Below are 17,498 nucleotides of genomic sequence, written 5' to 3' on the forward strand. Positions count from 1 at the left end.
GGGAGAGGGGCAGACCTAGGGAAAACGGGGGATGGAAGTGCCTAAGGCGGTGGCCATCGAGTCCGCATCGGATTCGGAGATGTTCATGGGGGTAAAAGTTGTTTTGTGAAAATTAATGCTTAATCCCACAGTACGCCAGGAAGTCATCAAGGATGGAGCGTAGATGGGTAGCTGCACGGGGAGTATCTCAAGCGAGGATCGGAGTATCGTCAGCATATTGTACGACCAGACATGGAAAAATTTGGGGCGATGGGGTTGATGAGGTTACTGACATGGAAAGAATCTAGAACAAGCTTTTGTAGAACGTCAACCATTATATTGAGCGGGAAGTGGCTCCCCTCCCCCCCCCCCCATCCCATCAAATCCCGCTTGAGAAGGATTACCTTTTTGGTAATATAATCACAAATCCAATTGCAAAATCTTGGGAGGAAACCTCCATGCTCAAGAATGGTAAAAGGGATTCCCATTTGACAGAGTCCAAATTTTTTGTTGAAGCCATGTTTGATGATAAATGGTGGGGGATTTGAGTTGTGACGACAGTGGAGCAAATCCGTTCGAAGTTGTGAGTGCCATGCCAGAGATGATACTAATGAGACGAAAAGTTCCTCCTTTTACTACTCGCTCTGTTTCAATATAAAATATGGCAACTTCATCTAGATACATATTCTACTACTCTCTCCATTTCAATATAAATATCGAGATAATTTTACTTAGATAGATCTATAAAAATATATCTAGATACATCTATCTTTAGATAAAACCGTGACAGAAGGTAGTATGTGGTCTACACTGCCAAGGCTTTCGCTAGGATCTTTAGTGATGACACACATATGGTAGTAAGAAAAAGTTTGTGAAACAGGAGGCCATGAGCCAAACCTGGATACTGTGGGGTTGGACTGAACTTTCTGAATAGAGGCCCGTGGGACCAGGAGATTCAGCGGGCCCTCCGTTTCAGTGACACGCAAAGCGCATATACAAGTACACAGGTCCACATGGGTCTCCTGGTCCTGGGTGATGAATATTTTTCTCCCACAAAGTTGTTCTTCTATCCTCTTCTAGAAGCCTTCGCTCCAGCGCTGCGCGTTCCCCTTCCCCTTTGCGGCCACCGCCCGTCGGCCGGACGGGATGGACGCGGCGGCGGCGGCATCGCGGCGCGCGAAGCCGAATCGGGGCAGGCCGCTCGTCCCTCCCAACTACGTCAGCCTCCGGGACCTCCGGGAGCTGCGCCTCAAGGAGAAGGAGGAGCAGCGGCGGCGGGAGGAGGAGGAGGCCGCCGCCAGGAGGGCCAGGGAGGAGCAGCGGAAGCGTCAGGAGGAGGAGGAGGCCGCGGCCAGGAGGTTTGTCGAGGAGCGGCGGCGGCGGGAGGAGGAGGAGAAGGCGAGGAGGGCTAGGGCTGCTGCGCCGGCGGCGCCGGCGCCTAGGCCGGAGATGAGGGCCTCGTCCTCGTCGCGTGCCCCCTCGTTCAGGAATAATGAGAGGGCCCGCGGAGTGCAGCGGTTGGTGGTCGTGGCGGATCGACCGCCGCCGCGGCAAGGGGAGGTTACTGCCGTGAAGATTGATTCCCGTGGCAACAAGGGGCCGGACGGCGGCTCGGCCAATGCACCCCCAGGGGGTGGCTTCAAGGCGCAGGTCTCCGCGGGTATGGTTGCTGGTCCAGGCGAGCCAGCCAAGCCTGCTGCCGCATCATCTCACGCCGGCAAGCTGGAGGAGAAGAGAAAGGGGGATGCCTCAGGATTTCAGGGCACAGCACCGGGGACCAACAGTGCGCCAGCCGAGCTGGCCAGGGTGGACATTGCATCATATCGAGGCCCAGCCAGGCCGAGGCACAGCCACCAGGGGAGGAAGAAGGGATTGGATGCCCGGAGTACAGAAACAGCCATGACTAGCTCCATTGGTGAGGCGGTGGAGGCATCGCCGCAGCCAGTGGTTAATCATGATTTCAAGGGGAAGAGTCGATCGGGTGACCGGAGCAATGAGACAGCCGCAGCCAGCATACCGGGCAAAGCGGCTGAGGCATCACCGCCGCGAGGCGTCAAGTCGGACAACAAGGGGAAAGTAAAACCGTCGGGAGGCAGGCACGCGAGCACGGCACCAGGCAGTGATATGCCGGATGGCAAGAAGGTGGAGGCCTCAGTAAGTGAGGGCACAGCATCTGGCTTGAGCAGCGTGTCAAGCGAGCACGCCGATGCAGACGTTACATCATGCCGAATGCCCCTCAAGCCGATGTATAGGCGCAAGGGGAAGAAGGGATTTGATGTCCGGAGCACAGAAACAGCCACAACCAATGTGGCTGGCAAGACTACAGACACATCATCATTTGGAGGCGCAAATTTGGAGATTAAAGGGAATAAGGGATTGATTGAGCAGGGCACAGAAACAGCCTTGCCTAGGATGTCAAGCAAGGCAGCTGACGCTTCACTAACTCGAGGCTTCAAGTCAGAGAACAAGGGGAGGAATGAACCCTCAGCAGGCAGGCATGCAGGCATGCCACCAAGCACCGCTTGTCGTGATGGAATGAAGACTCAGCCCTGTCCGGCCGCTGTGGGCGGTGGTGGCCAGAGGAGCAGCGGTGGTGGCCAAGGGACCACCTGGGAGGCAAAAACAGAGGGCCTTCAGGGAAAACAGAGAGCGGAGGAGGTGAAGGCACAATCGCATCCGACTGCTGAGAGCATTGCCTTTTTAAGAAGCAGCAGCGATCAAGGGATGATCCAGGCGGCAAAACCCGAGGGCTCTGGGGAGAAGCAGTGTCTGGTGGAGATGAGAACCGCATCCCAGCTGAAGCCAAGGAATATGAGGAACTCCGGTAGGCAGTGGCCTGGTGATCACAGCCGAGTGAATTTCACCGCAAGGCAGAACAGCATGGTCTGGATGCCCAAGGCTGCTGCTGCTGCGCCAGACTGTGCCGAAGTCGGAAAATTTTCTTAGAATATTAGTGTAGATATGGTAGCAGTATATGATAACATGTGCCAAATGGTAGATTTTCGATCTACCAATTAATATGCTAAACCCTATGTATAAATTAGGCTTCAGGTTGCCTGACTGGTTTGACAGATTGGTTTGGTGGAATATGGTAATCTCTGTAGACTCCTGTTGTAATTGCATCATTTCATTTTTTGATGTTCATCCGCACAAGATTTGTTTGTTCCAAACATGTTGCATACAAAAATATGCGGCATTGAGGTGAGGATGGTAAATTAGAAATGAATTGTACATGCCATATATTCAAATATAATTGTGGAAATATACTGAATGGTGCAGAGTTTAACTGGGGAAGAACCGAAGCCTGTTTCCTCAATCTAATTCATCGTGGACTGTTTACATTCTGCTGCTTATAAGCAGAGATAAAATGGAGTTGGCTTTTGTTTTCTGCTGTTTCTGACCAGAAACAATACCAAAGCAAAACTGGTGTCAGAAGCATTGGAAGCTCCAATTGGCTGATGATGGCATTATCCTCATTCGAATCTCACAGTAAGTACATGCTACATTTCTCATCAAAATGTCTTACAAGCTATGAATCAAAACATTACATATTACTGCATATACAAATAATCCCCTGAATCACCGCCTAATTTCTAATTCCCACTGCTTCATCCTCGCATTGTCACATATCCTAGAGCGAGGGGAAGTACCTGCTCATGCCATATGGAAGAGCATAGAACTCCTCACTTCTGACATCATGCCTGTAGGACTTGAATTTCTCCAACCACAGGTAGCCACTGTCCTTCCTCACTTGGGGTTCCCAGTAGAGATGTGTGCAATCCAGAAGGTAGGCGAGTATTGCAGCAACAGTTGCGGGCGAGGAGAATATCACGTTGGTAATGACATTGAACTGAAATTTTAATGAACAGGATAAGAAGGTTCAGCTAATGATCAGTGTGAAAGATGTAACTTATAAGTAGTTCTGTCACTCTGTGGTTGAGTATACATACCGCGAGTGAACGTGTGTGAGCTGGTCCAAAGCCGTAGAATGTCTCAAACTCCCGGAAGTACTGTGGTATGGACAGCCCCAGGAACAAAGAGATACTGAGTATGAATTTGGTTCTCAGGGTGTTAAGGTTGCAATATTGAAGGTAGCAGAGGCCTGCAGCAGCTGTTTCAGGGATAAAAACAAGATCAACAGAATAATGTTATGACAATTCCAGAATTTGATTCCATGAAACTCTTATGGATGGGTGCATAATGCTCACCTGAATAAGCAAACAGAACACAGTAAAGTGCAGAGAAAATTGGCAATGGAATGGATGCGAGGATTGCCCCAAATTTTCCTGTTGATTGTTAAGCCATGTCAGCCAACTGAAATCCCTAACTATGAATGGTGATCACTGATAATGCTGAATGATTCACAGAACGGGAGCAGTACCAAACAGTGAGAAGAAAATCATGAACAAGGCTGAAATCTTTATAACTCGTCTGCTTCCAACTCGTGTCAAGGCCAGTAGACCACAGTTCTCACTGTAGTATCAAACAAGGACAATTAGTTGCTAACTTCTCATGTAGGCAAGTTCTGAGCAGTGGCTCTTAGCAGACTAAGAGTGCCAAAGTAGATGTAGAGCTCATTACACTGAAGCTGCTGTGCCTGTCAATGTACCGCACATCCCATCCAGTATGATAGATATGCCCTGAAGGTTTTGAAGTTGCATTGCAGTGAGTGGAAGTCGGAGAAAAATATTCATGAGAAGAATTAAGCTTTTAGCTGTGTTATTCAAGCACCTGCCAGCCGATTCCACGAGCGAAAACTGAAGGCGGAACCCATGTCGCGCCTGCGTATCTTGATACCGCAATCAGGGTACCGGTAGACTGAAAGTGGAAGTGTTCATCAGAATACGTAGTTAGGGTACCGATTGTTTTGCCGATTCACGACTGACCGATGTAGGCATTACATGTTAATTGTTGAGCTTTATTTTAGTAAGATGTTATCCGAAAAGCCAAAACACTGCCAATATACGTTTTTGTGGTTAAACCATCGTCTTTACACGGACATATTTTTCTTACGATAAAACTTTGTTTCTCCTGTTTGTGCTTATGCTAGCGTTCCAGATGTGGGATGCACATCAGCAAGAGACAGAAACAGTATCTGAATTCTGAACATGAGTTTTTCAGTTATTGCCTTTTGTCTCTCTGATGATCACATTTTCTTATCTGCATGATGAATAGATGACATGAAGTGCAGTACCTCGATGAGTGACGCGAATGAAGCGGCCATCATGGCGAAGCAGTCTTGCGCGCAGAAGATGGGGTATCCCCACTGGAACGGGTAAGGGAACCTGACCCTGCTCATGGCAGAAGCAAGAAGCTGAGCCTCTCGAGATCGAGCAAGAAGATGACCACGTCAGAGAGAGTTTGAGCCTGTACCAGGGCGCGGCGTGGATGAGGCCGGAGCTGTCGGTGCGGCAGGCGAACTGCGTCACCGGGTTCCTCTCGTTGTAGGCGCCAGCCGCCGTGAGTATCTCGGCGAAGATCCACACGATGATCACCGTCACCAGCACGGCGCACCGGCCGAACACGAAGCTCCCTGCGGCGAAGTAATGGGAGGCGTACTGCAACACAGAAGTTCTCGGTGAGTGAGAAAAGATTCTGGGTCAATGTGAAATACTAGTAATATTATGTGTTGCAGTTAAGATTTAAGAAGCATCGAAGCAAAACCTCGGCGAATATTATGAGCAGGACGAGCGTGGGGAGTCCTATCTCGATGCACTTGGCGACCCCGGGGAAGGCGAAGTAGAAGAGGCCGAGCGCGGAGAGGGTGACGAAGGGGACGGCCGCGAGCGGGCTAAGGAAGCGTATGAAGACCCGCCATATGCCGAAGAAGCCGATGACGGCCTGGAAGACGCCGGCGATGATGAGCGCGCCCTGGAGCGACCGCATGGTGAACACGAACCTCTGAAGACGAAAAACGGCACCGGTCGATCAGTCAGACAACTGCTTTAGAGAAGGACAATAGCAGAGGAAACAGCGGCAGAAACGGTAGCTAGCTGCTTGTAAGAAAACGGACCTCGAAGGGGTCGATGATGATGAGGTACCGCGGGCTGATGATGATGGCCACGGCGGGGTAGATGTAGGTGTAGGAGCCGCCCATCACGGCGGGGAGCCGCGTGCCGAAGTGGACCTGCAGCAGCGTGTTGATACCGGAGAGGAAGAGGATGGTCTGGATCACCACCGCCTTCTCCTCCTGCAATGCACACGATCGAGCTCGTCACGAAGAGTAGCAGAGGACAGTGTGACACAAAATGGACGAAGGGGAGAAAGAGAGCTCACATGGCCGCCGCCCATGAGCGGGACGAGGATGGTGGCGATGATGACGGTGGTGCCGAGCATGACCAGGTAGTGCTGGAACCCCACGATCACCGTGGTGACTGCGCCATGGAATGGAAGCAGAGACGTTAGAAAGAAAAAAGATTTCAGAACTCAAACCCATCCATCGATCGGTAAGGCTTGGTGGTGGTACGCACTCCATGGCGGCGGGCTGGTGATGCAGTAGTCGAGGCCGCGGAACTGCTCGTGGCAGGGGTGCGGCACCAGGTCCTCGGCCTTCACCGGCATGGCTGGAGCGCGCCCACCGGCGAACGGAGGAAGACGAAAGGATCGGGCGTTGGGGTTCAGTTCGCGGTACTGAAGCGGCTGTGGGAAGAAGAAACGCAGGCGCGCCTTCCTTTATGTAGCTGCTTGCCTGCCGGTCTCTCCCGCTTCTTCGTCCGCCCGTCCGTGCGTTTCATCATGCCGCTGCGGCGTCGGTTTCTACCTCGCGCGTCAGGTGCTGCTAACCCAGGTGCGCTTTACGACGGCGTCTCTGTCAGTCGATGAGCCACCTCTTTTGTTGTTTGTTTTTGTTTTTTTCTGCTGTATATACTGTATAAAAATTCACCAGTTACTCCATTCTTGTGTCCGGTCTGAACTGGATGGTGGTTCACAGCGGCCTCTCTTTGATTCAAACAATTTTTGTGCTAGTAGAATATTTGAAGCATTGAAACCTTTTCCGAGTTGATTCTTAGAGCATCTCTAGTCGTAGTATCCAAAGGGTGTGCGGCGGCAATGCCGAGCCGGGCCTTTGGGAGGCACCGGATGGAATGGCCCTCTTTGGGAGTGTCTATGTCCAGTCGGGTTCCTCAAAAGGTTTAGATAAATTTCAAGTGAACTTAAAATTTTATTTCATTATATCTTGCAAAGATGAACGAAATTCAACTAAATTTAAATGAAATTAAAACTAAAAGCTCCTCGTTCACCGCATCGTTCTCCTCGGCGCCACCTTGTCGCACCTCCTCCTTCATGGTGGGGGCGGCAGAGCGATGCTTGCCCCTGTTGGCAATGTGCTCCATATGACAGCCTCCAGGGTGCACCACCCCCCCCCCCCACCACCACCACCGCACGTGCCCCTCTTGGTTCGTGTTGCGAGGCGCCATGGAGAATTCATTCCACTGCTCGTGGTGGTGGGCCACACAAAGTCAGCCATTTCTCACCTCCTCCATGGGGGTGGAACGGTGAGCGCTCACCTCGTCCGTCCGCCGTGACATCCCCTGTTGCGGCGCCGACGGAGTCAAGATCCCGCCAACGCTGACCTGCCAAACCCTCGGAAGCCTCGTATCGGGGGTGGGGGCACTCTATGCGCTACAAGGCCCACGTCTTGTCGGCGGGGGCGAATCCTTTTTTGCAGCATTGAACTCGATGTGTTCTAGACGATGGAAGCTATGGGTGATGGCGTGCGTCCAGGAGGATGTTGGGTGGTTCTGGGGCGACAGCATGCGTCGCCACGTCTATTTACAACCGAGGCAGGCAAGAAGGAAGTTGTGCATTTACGTCGCTGCATGGGGGAAGACGCAACGACAACGAGATGTGTCGCCTGCCGTTGCTGCTTGGAGGAAGACGCAACGACAACAAGATGTGTCGCCTGCCGCCGCCTAGCAAACGGCGAGGTCTTTAATCTTTATTTTTGGTTGACACGCCGTTGTCTCTATGACAGGTCGGCCCGCCTGTCGGTGTCCTACGTGGCGTCAAGACCGGCTTGTGAGTAGAAACTAGAGCAACATCAAACTGAGCCACGCCTAGTATCTAACGGCTCGCGATTAATATGAAATGAACTACCAGTAGCTAGGATAGGTACTATGGTAGAATCCACTTCCATCATATATTTTTGTTTTCTCAACACTTTTACCGTTTTTAACATGATCTCGAACCTCGCTTGATCAAATCCGTTAACCACATGGGGATGTGCGCGGTTGAGAGAGAGATAAAGGAAGGACTCTGGGTCAGTAGTTGTGCCCTGAGAGAGCTTTTAGGTAGGAAGACGAGCGCACGGTATGGGTTCGGCTTCAGCTTAGCTTCCACACTAGCCCTTTTCCCACGTTAGATGGGGTTGGCGAACTAGCTTCGGGCTGATATGGCTGATGCAGCATCAGATCCAAACTTCGTTCCGGACTTCGGCCTGTTCATGTGCGATGTCACCGTCAGTTTTCCCTCGTTTGGAAGTGCGTATTTTAGTAGCCGGTCGCTTGTTGATTGGTGTAGGTAGCGCTGTGGAGTTGTGTAGTTGGAATGGTGGTTCTGGGGTTGCAGCGACCAGAGAATGTGTTATGTGGAGGCCAAGCCGCAGCAGCAGGACAGGGGCAAAATGGCATGGATTAGAGCATCTCCAGTCGCGTCCCCTAAACCGTCCCCCAAAGGGATTTGGGGCGCGCCGGACAAAAAAAGCGTTCCAGCCGCGTCCCCCAAAGCCCACAGGGGACGCACCGGGCACGCCGGACACAACGAAATGAGAGGCGAGGAGGCGCGGGGCCGACCCGTCAGCGGCTCGGACGCTCAACCGCCACATACGTAGCGACGGTGCAGTTGACAGGAAGCGGAACCGTCGCATTGGCAAGCGCGTCGACGACGCGCCAACCCCGCCGGAATGGAGCGCCGACTCCTCGGAAGAGCAACCGCTGCTCTCTTCGACTTCTGCGCCGCCGTTCATCCGCGCTCAATAAGACCCGTACGTACGCCGTACGCACGCCACCATTCATCCAAGCCTTCATCCGACACCTCCGGCGACGATGAGCTACATCTCCCAGCTCCCGTCCGACACCTCCGGCGAGGGAAAGCCTGCCGGCTGGCGCCATTGGTGGGAGAGAGCCGGGACGCCGAGCAGCGGCGACGATTCCCCGCCGCCGGTTGACGGCGAGGAGGAATGGCTGGGCCGGGAGGAGGAGGAAGAAGAGAGCGAGGCCGCGGCGGCGGCGGTGGCCCGTGCGAAGGCGAAGGCGGCCAAGGCGAAGGCTTCCAAGGCGAAGGCCGCCAAGGCCAAGGCCGCCAAGGCCAAGGCCAAGGCCAAGGCCAAGGCGAAGGCGAAGGCCAAGGCGCAGCCGACGAGCACCGGCGACGACGACGCGTCGAGCGCCGACACCGCCTCTTCGGAAGAGGTGACGAGCAGGAAGCGCCACCGCGATGACGACGACGAGGCGGGGCCATCAGCGAAGAAGAAGAAGTAGATAGTTTATATGTATTTAATTATATTTTTTCGAAGTTTTATATATAATTTGTTTATGTTCAACCGATTTGAATATTATTAAATAGTTTCTTTCTAGCTAAAAAAAATACTTTAAATGTTTGGGGGCGGCGTTTGGGGGACGCGGCTGGGGAGCGACGTCCCCCAAACGCGGCACGAACGAAACACGTCCCCCAAACGCTCGATCCGGCGCGGTTTGGGGGACGGTTTGGGGGACGCGGCTGGAGATGCTCTTAGGTAGGTACGTAGACGATGGTAATGGGTCTCTTGTCGCTTTGTTTCTCAATGTGGTAACTCTAGGCTCTACCTAGAGGCAAAATCTTTTCAAACGTATGAATATTCAGTTTCCTCTTTTATTATTCCAAAATTCACCTGAAAATCGAATTCCATTTTTTCAACGGGATTCTTACTCAAATTGAAAAATTCTATAACAATCTCTTGACTCAGAATTAGGGATATAGGAACATTTGTTTATGCACGAGGCGAACATTTCATTTCATTTATATGCACTATTGTTATCTGGCTACACAAAAACTTATTTTGCATACTCCCTCCGTTCAAATGAATAAGGCTTACATTTTTTTTAAGTTGAAGTTTGACCAAACATTTAGAAAAAACTACTACCAACTATTATAATCTATAGATGTCATATGAGAACCAACCTTATTTTTGAAATGGAGGTAGTATGATTTTTTCGATCATTAAACCTATTTTGTAATATCGCGAATTTTCAAGTTAGAAAGCAAGAAGATTTTACACATCTCACAATCATTTCATCGCATTGCCCACATAAACTTGTAAATATATATAGGAGCCCCGAAAATAGGTACGGGCTGGAGGCTCCCTCACCCTGTTGCCCGAATGATCCCCACGTGTGAAACTATTATTATGTTAGTGCTCATAAATGCATTAGCAATTGGTAAATAACCATAGAAATATTACATTAAAACGTCAAATGGCAGAGAAACATTATCGGCGTATCACTTGTTGTAGAAATGGGTAAACTAAAAAAGATAATAAATCAAGAAGATCATCTGTGAAATTCCCAACTACAATATTGTGGCAAAAGGAAAATTTCATGGAATAATGATAGAAATAGAATAAAAAATTGCAACTGAAGGAGAAAAAATGTGGTTATGTATTTTCCTGCACCAATGAAACACTTAAAAAAGGAAAGTATAGAAGAGATAAATAAAAGGTAATATGTTCGATGTGTGGCTAAATGTAAGGGAAAATTCCGATGGGTTGACCTACTAGCCCGAGCGATTCGGTGGCGCAAGTATATGGTGGTTACATGCGGCGGTGGCAGAAGTATATGGTGCGAGCGTGCAGCGGTGGCGACATGACTAATATGGCTAGAACTCGAAACTCTAACAGAACTAGATGCTAAGGCCAACAACTTGACACGAAGATGCAGACACAAATTCAACGATGCAAAACTGAAAGACAATGCAAAGGCTCGGGGTGGTTTATGGGATGATATGATCTAAAACCCTAATTTTGTATTTTAGGTTATTTTTGTGGTTTATGGGTATGATGGCGAAAGCAATCTACATTAGCAACAACTGTAAATCTTGATACCACTTGATGGGGTAAAGGTGTCTGATCTTTTGATAAGATGATGATAATTCGATTTGTTGGTGGAGTTTGTGCTTGACGATACGACTACATGTGCAAAGTACGTGCGCCAATGCAATCACTAGGACAATCTTCGGTAGTTACTGATCTTGTAGGTGCACCATCAGCCTAACCAGCGAGGGTCTTAATTCCTACCTAAAATCGAGAGCAAGTAAGAAATAATAATGCAATCAAGATATTGCAGATGAAGATGAAATGTTTATTGAAAAAGGGGATTCCGAATAGTCGGTCTTATTTTAGGTGTTGGCTTCAAAAGAAGTACACGAGAGTTGCATCAATTGGCTAACTTTTAGTCTAAAAACATCCGTGTCTAAAAGTGACGGGGTATTCAAGGATAAAAATGTGAGGGTTTTGGCCAGCCATAGGTATGGTGACCGAACCGACCTCTAGATGGCATTTTCTCCTTCAATACGGACTCAAAAAAATGGATGTTGTGAATTTGACATGGGACTGGACCAAAAATACAAAATAAAGGTGACGCAACATTATATCACACTTTGGACGAAATTATGAAATATAATCTTGAATATTTCGTCCAAATCTTCAAACATCATTATGGCGATTTCAAAGTTCTCAAAACTTCACTCGTGGTGTCCTATTTAAACCTCACATGCCTGCTTCCACCTCTATGTACGATCATACTCCAATGCTTGTCCCTCTTATCCTTGCTAGCTCCATCATTTTTAAGAGTAACAAACACATCTGATTTATGCATCATCATATTCTCATGTACGTGAGGAATAGATCCAAGACATGATAGTTAAGTTGTTTAACACGGGATCAAATAATTGGTCATTGTATTTATATAGTTGTAAATACAACAGGTGTATCAATAGATAGGATGTGATGTCGTCATCAAAACAAACCCTGGGGAAAGATGCACGTATCCCCTCACACATAGTCTTCTGAAACAGCTTACCCGACGCCCGGTGAGAGTGGGGAAGCACTGCCCAATATCGCTCCGTGCTATTGACATCATGCCAAGGGTGTTCAGGCCAGGGAACTCAGCAGTAGTGACGATGTTCGCCGATGAGCGGACCATGTTGTTTAAGTCCCCGACAAGGTTGAGAAGCAATGTCTCGAAATCAGATGCCAGTATGGTGCTAGGATGCTTGCATGGGATACCATTCATGAACAGCTTAATTTCAATCTGAGGTGCCATAGGGCACACACACATCTTGACGAGGTGGACTATCTGATTGGTTTGCTGGAGTAAGGCCAAGGAGGACAACGAAGGAACACAAAACGGTGAGGAGCTTCATCTCTCGAACTCTGAGACACACAGATGGAGGAGCAAAAGATGGAGAGTGGTGTTTTGGCACATGAGGCTCCCTTTAATTTGAGAAATGATCTTACACATATTTTAAAATTTCAAAAAATTGGAACAAGAAATTCACACATACATCTTCATGTGTTGCGCTTCACAAAGTCGTTTCATGAAAAATCGACTTGTCGCATATGTAAAAAAGATAAAATTCAGACTTTTCAGAAGATAAGTTTTCTCTTTTACATAGACCATAAAAAATATTGGTTTTTAGCTGAACTTACGAGCAAAAAAATTTCAACACATCGAAATATGATTTTTTGGTATAGAAAGCATATTCACCTAGGAGCCGAATTGAATTTCCCCAAATCATCAATTTAAATAATGCGATGAGAAAGGAGTGCAACCAAAGCCAAATCTGTGTAACTTGTATAAAATTCTCTTGGATTCACAGCAGAATTTGCTTTCGATTGTTGTCAAAGCAAAGAATGCAAGTAACTGCTTATATAGAATGACACAACATCTGTTCTACTCAAGCATCAAACACGGTTCTGATCCAAAGAAGACCTATGATACACTTCAACAAGACAACCCCCGAACCACCCCAAACCATCTAGGTTTACAACATCTGAGCTTCCATCAAATCTTACCTTACAATAGTTGCCAGGAAAACAGAAGCTCAAAGGCAGAAACAGGTGGTTAGCTAACTGCCCCGGCATACAGTTTACTGTAGCCAACAAGCAACGTGGAAGCCTTGAGTTGCATCTGGCTATAACAGCTTGAACAGTCACCTTCTTTTCCTAGTTTCCCCGGAAGAGGTACTTTCAGATCGCGCTGGAGTCAGCTTGGCATCCCCATCAGTGAGTGGGTTTTCAAGCTCTTCGGGAATAGCAAGGACAGAAGAGTATTGCTTAATCCTCCAAGAAATGAGAACGCTGGACACAATGCCAAGTATTGGGAACAAGTAAGAGTAGATAGACTTCTTAGATCCTGTAGTAGAGGCCACTGCTGCACCAGCAAGACTTACAATGGAAACATTCTGTAGGATCATTGGTAAGCAGCCAACAATTGTAGGAAGGAGAAAATCCCTAAAAAATCCAACATCGGTGGCAGATAGAACGTAATTGATAATGTATGAAGGCAGAGGAGAAAATCTAGCAAGTAACACAAATTTCCAGCCATCCTTCTCAACCCCTTTAACAACGACATGGAAGTACCTATTTCTCTGTAACCATTCCATTGCTGAAGTGAAGTATTTGAAAATTGCCCTGAGAAAATTTAGAAAATGAACATTAGAAAAGAGGACCAGAACCGAATTACAGGTCATGAATCACTAGTTTGTACAGAAGAAATTGTAGTAAGGACAAAAACTCTCAAAGATTGTGGGAAGGAGAAAAACTCTCAAAGGTCCACTGATGACATATTTAGCAAATGATTACAACATGTAGCACTGGCTATAGAAGTTGATAAGAAAAGCATGTGTTTCAGGACATCAATGTGACAGTTTAAACAGCTTAACATAACCATAGAGGGCAATTACCACTACATTTCTCTAAAGTAAACAAAAATAGACTTCACCAGGGTACCATAAAGGATAAACACTATTGTGGCATCTTTAGATAAATTTCATCTCTTATAAAGACAGAAGGACAATCCCAGACTGAATTCATTACAACGTGTACAAGTTAATTAACCTAATGCTGCATGCACGTCATGAAGTTTGATCTAATTTACTGTTCATATGTAGTACCATGCAGCATGTTGAACTTTATGTGGATGGCCTAGCCTTTCCATCAGTTCGGACTTTTCGCTTCATATCAGTCTGGGGTTCAAGTCTTGGCTTTCGCAATTTAAACCCTCTTTCTGTCCAGGGGGTTGAAATATATGTGGATTACCCAGCCTTCTTCATCAGTTCGGATGTTTGGTTACACCAGTTGTTACATGAAACTTCACACAACCTATCTAACTTCATGAACAACATATGAATAAACCAAAAAATTGTTTCAGTATTTTTCAAACTTGAGAGCATTATTGAATTTGTTGCCCAGGAATTGAAGTGATGGAGATAACCACTATAGCAACCAATACACAACACATTTTTTACTGTTCTAAAAGGCACATGCCTAGGCAGTGCCAGCATCCCACCTAGCCAGCAAAGGAAGCCATCTAATCTTGACTCCTGTAGCATCTTTTATAACACTGTTCATTGGCACAAGATATACAAATATATATAAAAAAAGACGCAACTCAGTTGTTGATGATTCTCCTCTAAGAACTGAAGGACCTATGTATAAGATTGTTAAGTTTATTATGCACTGCGTCTCGCCTGTTTAAGCCAGTTAGTTTGCTCTGCCTATGTCACGATGTGTACCAAGGAGTATCGCTGCATAGGTAGCAAATGGTTTGGGGGCATAATTATCCATGAAACAACCCAATCTTTTTTCTTTTTCTTTCCTGGGAATTAATGGATGGGGAATGCAGATATGGCGGAAGAGGTTGCAGATTCCTATATGAGTCTCTTCCTATATTGGCACTGCACCCCTAACCAACATGGAACCAAAATGGCTTCAATGCTACAACAGCGTTGCATGACCAACCATCTGAAAATCCGAGCTTTAGTAACCTAGACCATGATTAATCAATAAAACATGTTGCTAAGCTTAGATGAACTTTTAACCTCCATAATTCTACACACGCGGCACCTAAAATCAAATATAGTTTCTTTATACGATACAGATATGCTTCTTGCCGACGGTTTCAGAGAAATTGGTTCATCTCCACCTTTATATCATATTTTACTAGCATTACCAATTTCAGCATTTGCGTTAAAAAATCTGAAATATTAACTGAATAAAGAATATAAGTAAAATCTTGGAAAGCACAATGGTCTGTGTATGTTGAGCTATTAAAGGAAAACCCTGCTCAACTCTTTACTGAGACTCTCACGTGATGAAACAAATTATCAGGTCTACAACGTTGCTTGAAGCTCGACTGTTCTAATACAGTCAATCAAAGAATGTTACAATTGTTTTCGCACAGTCAACATGCATCAAATTGTCCTATTTTGGGTAAGCCCAACTACTTCCATTACCACTACCCTGTTATGGACACCCATTGCTGGTGTATGATTGTGGAGCAGCCTCTGAGATATGAGTACCTCCCAACTTCTGATACATATGCAAGCACACCGAAAAAAAAATAAGATTTCTGAGTGAATGTGTAATTTTGGTCGAATATAACTTAAACATGCCAATCAACTAATAAACCACCAGATTACGGTAGATATATCTAACTAACACCATCATGTACCTATGTGAACCAACCTTACCGTATTTGCATGACCATGTGAATCGGTGTCAAAGATGCACCTTAACTAAAGTTTTAAGATAGCACGCACGGAGTAGCACTATAGATCTCGAGCCCCATGCGCAGCCGAGATCAATTTAACCAAGACGACAGAAGGCAGGAAAAAAAAAGAGAAATGAGGGAGGGAGGGGTGCCCCGACCTGCCGATCCAGAAGGAAAGGGAGGCGCCCAGGATCTTGGCGGAGAAGACGCAGGCGACGCCGGGGAGGAAGCCGAAGACCAGGGCGGCGGCGCCCTCGAAGAAGATGGCGTAGGGAGGGCAGAGCGCGAGGGTGAGCGCGTGGGCCAGGACGTAGGAGGGCGCCGCCCAGGGCCCCAGCGCGCTCCTCCCTCGCCGGAAAGCCGCCACCGCCGCCTCCCCGTCCCACCCGTACTTTCGGCCCGCCGACACCGCTACTGCGACAGCCGCGAACGCCACCAACCCGCGCGCCCATCCCTTCTTCGTCCTAGCCATTGCTGCCGCCCGGTGAAAGCCAGCAGCACTTGGTTGTAGTATCTGTGAAACGCGGCGACGGCGTGCGGCGAGAGAGAAGAAAGGCTAGAGAGGAAAACTAAAGTGGGGCACGCTGACGCCTATGACGTGGTTTCGCGTAAGAGCAAGCTTATTGGTTACTCCCACTTTGAAATATTTTCTCATATTGCAATAATGGAAACTGTTTGGTTGATTCTTGCTCTTGCAATGCATTATGGACGGCTGGTCAGTATTTCAATTTGATATATAATTTGTAGTCTTGTGAAGGAAGATTTTCTTGAGGATATATGTGTTGAACAATTTCAAGGTTTTATGATTAAAGGAAAGAAAACACGTATACAAAATTTAAGGGAGCTTAAAGCCTCTTTCTCTCAACCAATAAGAAGTTCAATGTTAACCTGCGTATCTTGAGCTAGAACCAACAAATACAGATACGAAAGATAGAAATCAAGCGCATCAGAACTAACATCATCCTTGAACAGATGAACATTCATAACCTCCTCCATTCTCCATTTCATAGCAGCATCCATCTTTCCAAGAATTCATCACAACGTCACCATCGTTTCCTTAGGCACTACCTCTTCCTCCATCATCAGTAGCCACCACTATGCTTGCCTACCCTATAGCACCCACCATAGAGGTCATCCGATGCGATGGACTGGCCGGAGCATCATCCCTCGCTAGAGCCTCTACCACCTTGGAGGTGTCTCCCATCTTCCATCCCCAGATTCCCAGGGTGGATCACGTGCCCCAGTCTCGGCTGCCGCCGACCCGACATTCCACCACCACGATACTCTTTTTGTTGTCTTAGCACAAGCTTAGGAAGCCTACCTAAGTGCATATTCATGTATAAGTCAGATTTCTTTCCCGAGGCAAAAATGTCCTTTGGTAACCCGTTGTTATCACCGAGATTTGACCGAGTCAGAGGTGGGCCGCAGTCAAGACGGGCTTAAGGAAATATACGTGGAGAATTATATGAATCGGCCTGTTGGGCTTAATTGCCCGTGTATCTGTAACATATTAGATCTATTTTAGTTTAGAGATAGAATCTTAGTCGTGCACGGTTTAGTGCACGCCCTCATTAGAAAGTCCCCTGGACTATAAATATGTACCTAGGGTTTATGGAATAAACAACAACTCACGTTCAACCCCAAAAACAAACCAATCTCGGCGCATCGCCAACTCCTTCATCTCGAGGGTTTCTATCGGGTAAGCGACATGCTTGCCTAGATCGCATCTTGCGATCTAGGCAGCACAAGCCACGTTGTTCATGCGTTGCTCGT

General features: G+C 47.6%; 2 protein-coding genes across 2 annotated transcripts; both read right to left on the reverse strand.

The window, feature by feature from the left end:
• Positions 1-3,610: 3,610 nt before the first annotated feature.
• On the reverse strand, positions 3,611-12,275 carry LOC124697137 (nucleobase-ascorbate transporter LPE1). The gene is made up of 13 exons (XM_047229770.1): positions 12,033-12,275; positions 6,450-6,618; positions 6,256-6,353; positions 5,993-6,169; positions 5,644-5,880; positions 5,353-5,537; positions 5,174-5,270; positions 4,711-4,797; positions 4,561-4,619; positions 4,361-4,452; positions 4,188-4,265; positions 3,930-4,090; positions 3,611-3,829 (listed from the first exon to the last, which is right to left on the reverse strand). Exons 1-13 carry the CDS (start codon positions 12,273-12,275, stop codon positions 3,611-3,613), a joined length of 1,902 nt encoding a protein of 633 aa, XP_047085726.1.
• A 503-nt stretch (positions 12,276-12,778) lies between these two features.
• LOC124700150 lies at positions 12,779-16,304 on the reverse strand. Its single transcript, XM_047232319.1, has 2 exons — positions 15,884-16,304; positions 12,779-13,645 (listed from the first exon to the last, which is right to left on the reverse strand). The coding sequence occupies exons 1-2, from the start codon at positions 16,195-16,197 to the stop codon at positions 13,165-13,167; spliced, it is 795 nt and encodes a 264-aa protein (XP_047088275.1). The 5' UTR covers positions 16,198-16,304; the 3' UTR covers positions 12,779-13,164.
• Between the last annotated feature and the right edge of the window lie 1,194 nt (positions 16,305-17,498).

This window comes from Lolium rigidum, chromosome 3 (genome assembly GCF_022539505.1).
Source record: "Lolium rigidum isolate FL_2022 chromosome 3, APGP_CSIRO_Lrig_0.1, whole genome shotgun sequence".
NCBI classification, from domain to species: domain Eukaryota; kingdom Viridiplantae; phylum Streptophyta; class Magnoliopsida; order Poales; family Poaceae; genus Lolium; species Lolium rigidum.

Excerpts from the sequence above, each read along its gene's own strand:
- LOC124697137 (XM_047229770.1), bottom strand. The coding sequence starts at position 12,275 with ATGGCACCTCAGATTGAAATTAAGCTGTTCATGAATGGTATCCCATGC. Across the intron at positions 6,170-6,255 it reads CGCTCATGGGCGGCGGCCAT|GAGGAGAAGGCGGTGGTGAT; the intron begins GTGAGCTCTCTT and ends TGTGCATTGCAG. Across the intron at positions 4,091-4,187 it reads TGTTCTGTTTGCTTATTCAG|CTGCTGCAGGCCTCTGCTAC; the intron begins GTGAGCATTATG and ends TCCCTGAAACAG.
- LOC124700150 (XM_047232319.1), bottom strand. The coding sequence starts at position 16,197 with ATGGCTAGGACGAAGAAGGGATGGGCGCGCGGGTTGGTGGCGTTCGCG. Across the intron at positions 13,646-15,883 it reads CTTTCCTTCTGGATCGGCAG|GGCAATTTTCAAATACTTCA; the intron begins GTCGGGGCACCC and ends AAATTTTCTCAG.